At 37.6% G+C, this 11,832-nt stretch overlaps 1 protein-coding gene across 1 annotated transcript; it reads right to left on the bottom strand.

Annotated features, from left to right (window-relative positions):
• Positions 1–2,410: 2,410 nt before the first annotated feature.
• LOC138330382 (SET and MYND domain-containing protein 4-like) lies at positions 2,411–10,912 on the bottom strand. Its single transcript, XM_069277968.1, has 2 exons — positions 10,812–10,912; positions 2,411–4,742 (listed from the first exon to the last, which is right to left on the bottom strand). The coding sequence occupies exon 2, from the start codon at positions 4,719–4,721 to the stop codon at positions 2,685–2,687; it is 2,037 nt and encodes a 678-aa protein (XP_069134069.1). The 5' UTR covers positions 4,722–4,742; positions 10,812–10,912; the 3' UTR covers positions 2,411–2,684.
• Positions 10,913–11,832: the final 920 nt, after the last annotated feature.

Genomic DNA, 11,832 nt, shown 5'->3' with positions numbered 1-11,832 from the left:
AGGCTACATAATGTATCTGTTTGGGTTAAGATGTTGAGACATTTTGATCAACTGGCTACCCGTACTTTGCGCCTTGAGGGGGACTTATACTGTAATACATGTACATGCATTAGTATTTATCATTAAACAAACAATACAATGTATATAAATATCACTTTTAAATTAATTATACAGTGTAACTTGTCAAAACTGGGACTAGCATATTTGACCTGAGTATTGTCAGGTTTCCGGATCACACAGGTTCTAATTATGCTAAATTAAGAAGGATACACAGGGACCCAGATTAGACATGGGCCAGTTTAGACAAGTTATACTCTACAGTTTTGCCATGGATTAAAACTAGAAAACGACCCTGCTGACCAATCAGAAAAGTTTCCCTTCCCCAAAGGATGTTTGTGGCCAAATTTTGGTTTCAGATTCATGTAGAACTCTATGACAAGTAGCGATTCAAAGGAATTACCTCTATTTTAATACTATTAGCCCGCCCTTCCTGCCCCTGGGGGACCAGAGCCAAAATTTTACACAACAAGTTCTGTTCCCCCTTCCCCCAATTGATGTTTTTGTGGTTTACATTTGGTTACATTCCATTCAGAACTCTATGACTAGTAGCAATTTTAAAGGATTTACTCTTTATTTCCCTTATTGGGCCCCGCCCCTCCTGCCCCCGGGGGACCAGAACCAAAATTTATACAAGTTCTGTTTTCCCTTCCCCCAAGGATGTCTGTGGCTAATTTTGGTTACAATCCATGCAGAATACTCTAGGACAAATAGCGATTTAAAGGATTTAGCTCTATTATCCCTATTTTGGCCCGCCCCTCCAAGGCATGACCAATCAGAAAGCTAGAAAATGACTAGAAAATGACTCTGCTGATCGACCAATCAGAAATGAATATATATTAGATAAACTTCAGAAAAAAAATATTCTTATGAATATCTATACAAAAAATGTTTGACACTATAAATATAAATTTTAACTTGTCATTCAGATATCTAAGACAATGCTTCAATTGTGCTTTAAAAGTCTTTAACAAAATGGTCAATAAATATGTGAAAAATGCATTATTATCAGTGAGTGAAATTCATTTGAACAGCTTAATAACAATGTAAAACATCATGAACTAAATCTGACCCAGATTTCTCTAAAAACAAAATGTGTCAACTTCATGTTATTAATTAAGTCATAACTTTACTTCCCAATGAAACTCAGTAAGTTAAGTTTTTTTGTCTTAATTTTATTTTGTGAAATCTGCAAGTAATTTCACTTGGAGTTGGACGGCAACACTTTATCACATCACCTTGCTCATTATGATCAACGGCTTAAATCTAATTAATGAATTTAGGTTAAAAATCCTTATTAAATCTACGCATAACAAAGATCAAAGTTGAATAAATACCAATAGATGGACCTACCGGTATGTCAACAGTAAAAGGTACACATTGTCGCCAGATGAAGAAAAATAAATTATAATAATTGAAAACATAATTTACCATGTAGCTATATATATACTCCCCATCAATGTCTAAATTATAATTAACACTTAATTTTTGCTTTATCCCTTTTTTCTCAACAACTTATTTAGGTTTTGAGGCCAGTCTATTATAAAGATGTAAAACACAAGACAACCTATTAACAATTTTCAAGTTACACTGGCCTATGAAATAACACATTGATTGGAATTCCACTAAATAATAATACACATGGGTGGGCAAATATCAAAATGACAGTCAGTCAAACTTCGAATTCATGATCTGGAAGTCAATTTGTCAAACTTCATTAAATCAATCATCTGGAAGTCAATAAGTCAAACTTCATTATCTGGAAGTCAATAAGTCAAACTTCATTATCTGGAAGTCAATTTGTCAAACTTCATTATTTGGAAAACCTAATTTTCTGGAAGTCATTTTATCAAACCTCATTAAAAATATGTGGAAGTCAATTTGTCAAACTTCATTATCTGGAAGTCAATTTGTTAAACCTCATTATTTGGAAAACCTCATTTTCTGAAGTCATTTTATCAAACCTCATTAAAAATATGTGGAAGTCCATTTGTCCAACCTCGAGTTTGACATTATCCGGAAGTCAATTTAACAAACTTCAGTGTCTGGATGTGTAAAATTTCAGATAATACAATTCAACCGTTTCTAATGGCATGCAGTTATTGTTCAAATAATACAATGTGGTCTACTTTGCTAGTTCATGAAGAAACAATAGCACCATAAACATTGTAGGTTATATACCAGTACTAATATTAATAGTAGATTAATTTTCAGAAAAAAATAGAATTACATTCATCATACAAGGAATATGTTGGTGAATAAAATCAGTAATGAAATGCAACAAGCTTTTTTTTTTCTGTAAGGACCGTCAGAAAACTTGTATGCTGGTCCTTAAACCAGCATACAAGTTTTCTGACGGTCCTTACAGAAAAAAAAAAAAAAAAAAAATGAAAAAAATTGACATCACATTTCAAAATTGTCTGTATGTACATATTGCACCACACAAGGACCATTTGTTTTTTCAACATTCCATTTTGTGAGAAGTCTACAAAAAAGCACCCATGATAATATTCCTCGATTCTGTATAACAGAAACTTTTACTATTTTCGTGGTTGTTAGACAGATTTTCTTTCATCCACACATTTTGTATCTCATCTTTGATAAGCCTACAAAAAATGGCACCTCAATTATTCTATGACATGGCAGTTTGCCTGGATTGCATAACACTGTTTAATAGCCTCTTGACAGTTGTTGAAATCCTGCCATGGCAAGCATAAGTTCTGCTGCAAGAACTGCAAATGTTTATTCAACACATGAAGTGTGTGATCCGGACCTTGATTTCCGGACAGAAACTTCTCCAGGACGGCTCGGAAAACTTTGTCAGAACATTCCAGAGTGAGAATGGTCTTAGACAACTTCTGTGTAATTTTACACTTGGTACACTTGGCAGTTTTTGTGGTCGTGTTGACGGCTGACAGAGCCCCATCACACTTTTCACATTTGTATATTGGTGTCACGCTAGGTATGTTGAAATACATTGGCCACACTCTCCGGCAGGGGAGACAATTACAAACAAACTGATACTGCGACAGTTTTTTCTGGCGATCAGATTTTGTACTCACGGCATACACAGCGCCATAGTTATCCAAGATTTCTTGACCTTTTGAAATTTTCTTGATGGCTCGTACAACACAGGTGTCTCCGTAAGAATGGCGGACAACATCTGGGTCACATGAATGATTGAACAGACTCAGCATTGCATATATGGCAGATCCAATTTCTTCACCAACCGATTCAGCAATCATCGTTCTCCTCAATTGTAATTCTGAAACTTCATGGGCATTGCACGGAAGCATCTGGATATGGCGTAGTATGTGACCTCCCACATACATCAAATCTTCTTCTCGTCTTCCTGTCAAAGGCACAAAAGTGGAATTCTCTATACATTTCACAAGAAAAACGGTATTAATTGTGCGTTTTAGCAGATCGGTTGTTGTTCGTTTTTCACAATGATTCACTAAGTTATAAACTGTGTTGTAGTCATTGGAGTCATAAATGCCATCTTTGTTGAAGCCAGATCCAAACGAATCACCAACAACATCAACCGTATTCTTGTACTCTTTCAAATACTCAAATCCAGCCTTCAGGACCATTCGAAGCGACAGATGTCCAAGCCCGAGCTGAGCTGCTTGGATACCAGAGAGATGTTCACATTCGACGTAATGATAGGTATCCCAGGATTCCCTTTCACACTGTTGAGAACAGTAGCCAACCCCAGCACAGTTGCGACACGGGAAAGGACAGAACAGACGCTCACAGCAGTTGTGACAATTTGAAACACTAAATCCGGGCACGGTTACTGACATATAGGCTTTCTCAACAACTAAAACGTCGCCGATATTGATGTCGTCTGCCGCGTATATTCCACGACCCATATCCTCGCTTTCTTCCATGGTAACCGCTGTAGAAGCATTGGGAAACTTCTTACTCCTCTGTGTGATAACTGGAATAATAGAATGACTCATGTTACACTCAGCTTGTGTTTTCATCACTTTTTTATGTTCGTCAACCTTTAACTTGTCACAAGCCAAAACCAATTTGTCCAGCTCTTCTGTGATCTTTTTCACCTTGTCCTCGTCCAAGTCTGATAATTTGATTTGACTTTTTGCTTTGTGAAATGCTTCAATCGCTTTCTCTCCCCTTTTTAACTGCATGTAACACTTTCCTTTTCTGTCATAAAGTTTGTACTGCAGGTTTTCAGGATAACCATTTTCCAACGCTAGGTCTATGTCCGCTAGACACAACTCATCCTTTGCCATATGGAACAATACTGCGGACCTATTAGCAAATGCCAAAGCTGAGGTTGGAGTTTTATTAAGGTTGCCATTTCTTCCGTTAGAATTTCTCTCCTGCCAGGGAGAAAACAGAATACTTTTTGTATACAAATCAAGAGCCTGTTTGTACTTTTTCTTCTGAAAACAGGCGTTTCCCTGGTTACGAAGATTGACAGCCACTTCATCACATTTTTCTTTGTAATTTGGATTTACTTCAATGACATCTTGTGCAACTTTCAGTTTATAAATCAAGCTCACTCTTTCTTCATTAGATTCACACTTATCAAACTTCTTCCTCAGTTCTTCCAAACTTCCCGCATCTCTTAAGCTGTTGGTAATTTTGTCGTACCATTCATCTGCATTGTTCTTGTTTTGTGATGTAGACGCCATGGTTGTGGTGAGCTTTATGACCTGAAAGACAAAACCATAGAACTAAAATTTTGATTTTATTTTAAATCTTAACAGTCTGATTCTGATTAAAAGTTATCTTTATCAGATAGAGTATGATACAGAGGAATATTATAAAACACAGATAAACTAGGGACTTGCTGTGTATTGTCTAAATGATCCCCTGACAGTTGGTCAGTATCAAATTTATCTGTACATCATCTTAGTTATGTTTTTTATTTGATACACTACACTATTAAAACTTCAGTGATCGCTTTTAATATCAACTGATCGAGAGGATCATTCAGACAACACGTAGCGATATCAATATTGTCCGTAGTTTATCTGTCTACATATATATAGTAGATATATATGCTCCGATTTTCCTTTTTTCCTCATTGGTTAATACATGGTCACATGAGGTGTTATATAAAGCATATATGGTCACATAAAAGATTTGATATTATACAAATATTTCATGGTTTACTGTACATGTGCTCTAGTTCATTAATATATTTTTCTTGTAATTAACATGCACATCATGATACTTTTGTCATTTGTAAAGAAATTACATATCTAATATAGAAATTAAGGACCTTTGATTTGGTCCATATGGTGTTATACAACCCTGGTAAAATTTAAAATAATGCACGCTGTCATTACTCATCATTCTACCAGGGCAGTATAACACCATATGGACTGGCCCAAAGGTCCATAATTGATGTGTTTTATTCATGATTCACATCACTGCAGTTATATCTGCCAATGAACTATATCATAGCAAAACTGTGACAACAGATCTAGATGAGATGTAGTTTTGTCCTTTGATGTACATCAAAGAATCAAATGTACATTGTATGGATTTGGAGTTGGGCGTCACTTTATCTAATCTTTGTAAGTCTGTGATTCATTGGTCTCTTTTTCTCTTCAGAATTGCCTCCAGTTTAAATTTACAACAACAAATTCCAGGGGTGAGTATAAGGACAGTGATAGTAAACCTTACAATATCCAGAATATGTTTAATGAGGCTAGTACCATTGGACAACTATTCATGTACCATGTGATAACCGATTACGTTTGTTGTAATTGTTATCTTCCTGTTGAAATGACGGCATTCCATCTCCAATAGAAACAATAGTTTGATCCCCACAAACGTTACAGGGTATCATGTGGTACATGTCCTATTCGTGTCCTGGGCTCGTTTATAACCAGAATAAGGACCTTAAGCCCCATCAATCAATCAACTCCTTGAGTCTCCAGTGGTCAGAAGTATTTAAAATTGCTGAGTATACTTCTTTGCCATGGGCACCAATGTAAGAGGCTAAGAGCGCATGAATTTGCTTAAATTTAATTACTGTACCTCCATTTCAAACTTGTGACCACTGGCACTGGTAGACCATAATGCATTGTAATTTAGTGCTCTGAAAAATTCTTCAGGTAAGCTATTTTTAAACTGCATGTTTTAAATACAATACTTAAACAAGTATTAGCTTCCCAAAAAGCTAAGAAGGCTACCATACAGCATTATTTATTAGGAAGCAATAATAGGAAAGCTTGACGCATTGTTCTGTTCACAGTTAGCTGCCATAGTTCTTATGACAATTCATTTTTGAAGAATGATTATTTAAATGCTTTCGCATTCAATGTAAAAGATAACCAACTTCATGAAAGGGCCACTAGGCTACCTTTCCGAAACAAAAAATAAGTTTTTTAAAACGATCTATAACACAATAAGGCCAAAGATGAGGTTACAAACAAGTTGAAGTTTTGCCGTCTGGCGCAGAAATAGTCAACTAACCCGTTGTAATTATGAAGAATTCGGGAAACATATGAAGACTTCGACCTGCGTTATGAAAATTAAGGTTTTGTTTATTTAATAAAGTTGTTCAGAAGGTGCAGGGGCCTTTACCTAATGCTTACAAGTTTTCCGTCTAATATAGCCTACACTGGAAAAGCTGGTGTAATATATAATATACGCATAGAAACAAGCATAACATTTTGGTTAAAACTGTACTTTACTATAGAGTATACAGTACCACAAATATCGTTTAAGTAATTGTTTGTTTGTTTGATTAATTAACGTGCTATTAACAGCTATGGTCATGTAAGGGCCTCCCATGTATGCGGTGTGTTGCGTGTATATTGTGCGAGGTGCGTGTTTTGGGAGACTGTGGTATATTCATGTTGTGTCTTCTTGTATAGTGGAACTGTTGCCCTTTTTATAGTGCTATATCACTGAAGCATGCCGCCGAAGACACCAAGCAACACCCCCCATCCGGTCACATTATACTGACAACGGGCCAACCAGTCGTCCCGATCCCTGTATGCTGAGCGCTAAGCAGGAGAAGAAACTACCACTTTTATAGACTTTGGTGTGTCTCGGCCAGGGGACAGAACCCAGAGCCTTCCTCACAGGGGCGAACGCTCAACCCAATAGGGGCAGCAGGTAAGCCTAACTTTGTTTCAGCATCTCTCATGTATGGACAGTTTTTACAAGTAGGTCATGATCATCTAGTTATCAGCTAGTTAGGCTATATATAGATGCTCCATGTGCTCCCGACAATGTAAACAAAACTCGGTAAATCACCGAATTTCTCCGAGGGGATCCAATTGCGAATTTATATTCTATTCAGTACGTGTAGCGCCGCCTTGTGTGATTTCTGAGAATAATGTCCGACAACCAGGAAAAAACCATTCGGACTTCTCTGAGTTTATCAAATGATAATTTGTTTGCAATAATTTCCCCACTGGTACCCCTTACACACATAATCTTCAACAACAAGTAACCAATCAACACACGTAAATCGTTTTGGCCAGCCTATCAAAGTGAACAGACTATTTATAGCCTTGTGAAATCCCAACATGGCAGGCAAATCACCGATTATAAAATCTACCATCCTGGGATGGTAGGAATTACCAGGATGGTAGCAATTATAGCTTTTTACATTTTTTAGTACAGAGTTACTTTAAAAACATAAGTGGTCTACCAGCACTCAACTGATCAACCTGATGTAACTTTGTAAGAGATCTAACTTAAACTTGTAACAGAATATGTTCATTGAAAATAAACCTGAAAAACTTTATATTTATTATAAAAAATATATAATTGACCAATGTTTTGATTGAATGGGATTCTCTTCTTCTTTATCAGGGCTCGAATTTCAGGCAGTGTTTTACTTGCTTTTTGTAAGTAGATATACGAGAAAAGCAAGTGAAAAAAATATGCACTTGCTTATTTTAGCAAGTAGTTTTTTTCATGGACAACTGTAACAAGAGGCCCAGAGGGCCTGTATCGCTCACCTGGTTTGTAATGCCAAGTAATGTTCTAAATACAGGTTCATTGTTTCTTTTCTGAAGGAATTTGAATAATTACCTCTAATTCACCTACTGGGCCCTACCCATCCTACCCCCGGGGGGTCAGAGCCAACATTTATAGAAGTTCTGTTCCCCTTCCCCCATGGATGTTTGTGGCCAAATTTGGTTACAATCCATGCAGAACTCTAGGACAAGTAGCGATTTATAGGATTTACCTCTATTTCCCCTATTGGGCCCCGCCCCTCCTGCCCCCGGGGGGTCAGAGCCAAACTTTATACAAGTTCTGTTCCCCTTCCCCCAAGGATGTTTGTGGCCAAATTTGGTTACAATCCATGCAGAGCTCTAGGACAAGTAGCGATTTATAGGATTTACCTCTATTTCCCCTATTGGGCCCCGCCCCTCCTGCCCCCGGGGGGTCAGAGCCAACATTTATAGAAGTTCTGTTCCCCTTTCCCCAAGGATGTTTGTGGCCAAATTTGGTCACAATCCATGCAGAACTCTAGGACAAGTAGCGATTTATAGGATTTACCTCTATTTCCCCTATTGGGCCCCCGCCCCTCCTGCCCCCGGGGGGTCAGAGCCAAACTTTATACAAGTTCTGTTCCCCTTCCCCCAAGGATGTTTGTGGCCAAATTTGGTTACAATCCATGCAGAACTCTAGGACAAGTAGCGATTTATAGGATTTACCTCTATTTCCCCTATTGGGCCCCGCCCCTCATGCCCCCGGGGGTCAGAGCCAACACTTTATACAAGTTCTGTTCCCCTACCCCCAAGGATGTTTATGGCCAAATTTGGTTACAATTCCATGCAGAACTCTAAGGACAAGTAGTGATTTATAGGATTTACCTCTATTTCCCCTATTGGGCCCCCGCCCCTCCTGCCCCCGGGGGTCAGAGCCAAACTTTATACAAGTTCTGTTCCCCTTCCCCCAAGGATGTTTGTGGCCAAATTTGGTTACAATCCATGCAGAACTCTAGGACAAGTAGCGATTTATAGGATTTACCTCTATTTCCCCTATTGGGCCCCGCCCCTCCTGCCCCCGGGGGGTCAGAGCCAAACTTTATACAAGTTCTGTTCCCCTACCCCCAAGGATGTTTGTGGCCAAATTTGGTTACAATCCATGCAGAACTCTAGGACAAGTAGCGATTTATAGGATTTACCTCTATTTCCCCTATTGGGCCCCGCCCCTCCTGCCCTCGGGGGGTCAGAGCCAAACTTTATACAAGTTCTGTTCCCCTTCTCCCAAAGATGTTTGTGGCCAAATTTTGGTCACAATCCATGCAGAACTCTAGGACAAGTAGCGGTTTATAGGATTTACCTCTATTTCCCCTATTGGGCCCCCGCCCCTCCTGCCCCCAGGGGTTCAGAGCCAAACTTTATACAAGTTCTGTTCCCCTTCCCCCAAGGATGTTTGTGGCCAAATTTGGTTACAATCCATGCAGAACTCTAGGACAAGTAGCGATTTATAGGATTTACCTCTATTTCCCCTATTGGGCCCCGCCCCTCCTGCCCCCGGGGGGTCAGAGCCAAACTTTATACAAGTTCTGTTCCCCTTCCCCCAAGGATGTTTGTGGCCAAATTTGGTTACAATCCATGCAGAACTCTATGACTAGTAGCGATTTAAAGGAAATGTTGACGGACGGACGACGGACGGACGACGGACGGACGACGGACGACGGACGACGACGGACGCCGCGCCATGACATAAGCTCACCGGCCCTTCGGGCCAGGTGAGCTAAAAATGACATATCGATTGTAAAATATTGTTCTAATGGAAAATATGAAGACAGAGTTCTTACAATAATATTGTTGATACATAATGTACACATACACCTCATATTATCAGGCAAAAATAAATGATTTTATATTTAACAAAACTGTGATTTGAATTCCGATATTTAATTGCAAGTTGAATTTTTTTTAGCAAGTACAAATTTAGGGCACAAGTTTGCTATTTTAGCAAGTGACAAAAAATGTAAAATTCGAGCCCCGTTTATCTTTTATCTAGTTACGATATTTTCCGAAAGTAGCTACACCCAAAATAATCCCATAGATGCACTGGATGTAGCTACTGTTGTAGCGGAAAAGATATCACCTTCTGACTGACTTTTCAGTCAGAAGGTGATATCTTTTCCGCTACAACAGTAGCTACAGTAACGTGCCAAAAGTCTTCATAATTTTTATTTTTCCCTATATATTCTATGTATTTTTACACTTTTCTTTGATTTTTCCTGATTACGTCTATTGGGGAATTTTACTCAAATTTGGCATACTTGTAGAGAATTATCTACACTTTCAGCTCATAATATTGGTATAATTTTCCGATATTTTGTTTTCAAATTATTTATATTTTTTGTGCACTACTTACACTTATGACGTCTTTTCCTTCTTTGTTTTTACCAAAATTGCAACGAAAAAGTATTGCGTGTAATGACATTAGTTTTCTCAAAAAGTGCATATAGGAAAATTATGTAAATATTATTAGCTGAAAGTGTACATAATTTTCTACAAGTATGCCAAATATGATTAAAATCCCAATTAGATGAGACCAGGAAAAATCAAAGAAAAAAAATGTAAAAAAACATAGAATATATAGGGAAAAAATAAAAATTACGAAGACTTTTGGCACACGACTGTACATTGGACGAGAAGTTGAGGTTTCGGTTATGAGAACATGCCGTCATCTCTCCATCACACTGTCGTCTGCGGTTTGTTATCTAAGTTGTTACAGGACCGTAAATTAGAAATAGAATAGAACACTATGACAGTGCCACTTACCCTTATGCTGGCTAGGAGGTTTCCATATGACTAATTAATCACAAATTCGATGGGCTAACCCTCAGCAGCAGTTGCATCCATCTTCTTCTATGAAATCTGAGACTTCAAGCGTTTGAGTGACCGAAACAAGCATTCTAAATTTAGAGCCGGATATAGGCCTAAAGACGGACTATGATATGTGAGGAAAATAATCTGTGATCTTTATATTTATTTTAGAAAATGCATGATACCTACATATATTTTGAATATCGTAGAATAAACTAACTATATATCTCTAAATAAATTAAATATAGTCGAAATTGACACAATTAGCTTAAAGAAGCATAAATATAATTACAGTAAATTAATAAGAAAGATATATTTGTCTAACTGTTCCCATCCTTGATTAAATGTCATGAATGATAATCTATCTAATAAATCATGTCACAATTCTGGTTTCATCTACTTTAAAAGTTTTGAAACCATATAATTACAACCTGTCGCCCGATAAATTTTACCCTATGAAAGATAGTCTTGATGTTTATTGAATATCGGCCAGATACAAATGCATTGTATATTAAGGCATTGACCCAAATGTCAGAGGTCAACCAGAGGTCCAGAGGGCCTGTCATAGCTCACCTGCTTTATTTAGTAATTATCACACTAAACTTCTACAATTGTAATCTGTCCCACGAAATAGCAATACCGAGATGCTCCCAGTCAAATGTGAATGATATCCATTACTCATTTCAGAAACAAATTTGTAAACTTGGATATATAGCCTAAATGACAACTTTTGTTTGGCATTCCCTTGGAAATAACTAAATTGTCCCCTTTTGGCTCTGTCACTCAAGTCTCGTTATAATACTCGTTATCCAGGTTTTTTTTCATTGACAGTTGACCTAGTTGGACCTCGACATTCGTTTTTTCATATTGTTTTCAGACAAGCCTTGACAAAACCATCATAGATCATTATCAAAATCTGCAGATCCTTCAGGATTTATATATGGAATGCATGTAATTACTATTACAAACAGCCCAA

This window comes from Argopecten irradians, chromosome 8 (genome assembly GCF_041381155.1).
Source record: "Argopecten irradians isolate NY chromosome 8, Ai_NY, whole genome shotgun sequence".
NCBI classification, from domain to species: Eukaryota; Metazoa; Mollusca; class Bivalvia; order Pectinida; family Pectinidae; genus Argopecten; species Argopecten irradians.
The sequence above is the reverse complement of the archived record's forward strand: the minus strand, read 5'-3'. Positions and strand labels throughout refer to the sequence as shown.

Excerpts from the sequence above, each read along its gene's own strand:
- LOC138330382 (XM_069277968.1), bottom strand. The coding sequence starts at position 4,721 with ATGGCGTCTACATCACAAAACAAGAACAATGCAGATGAATGGTACGAC.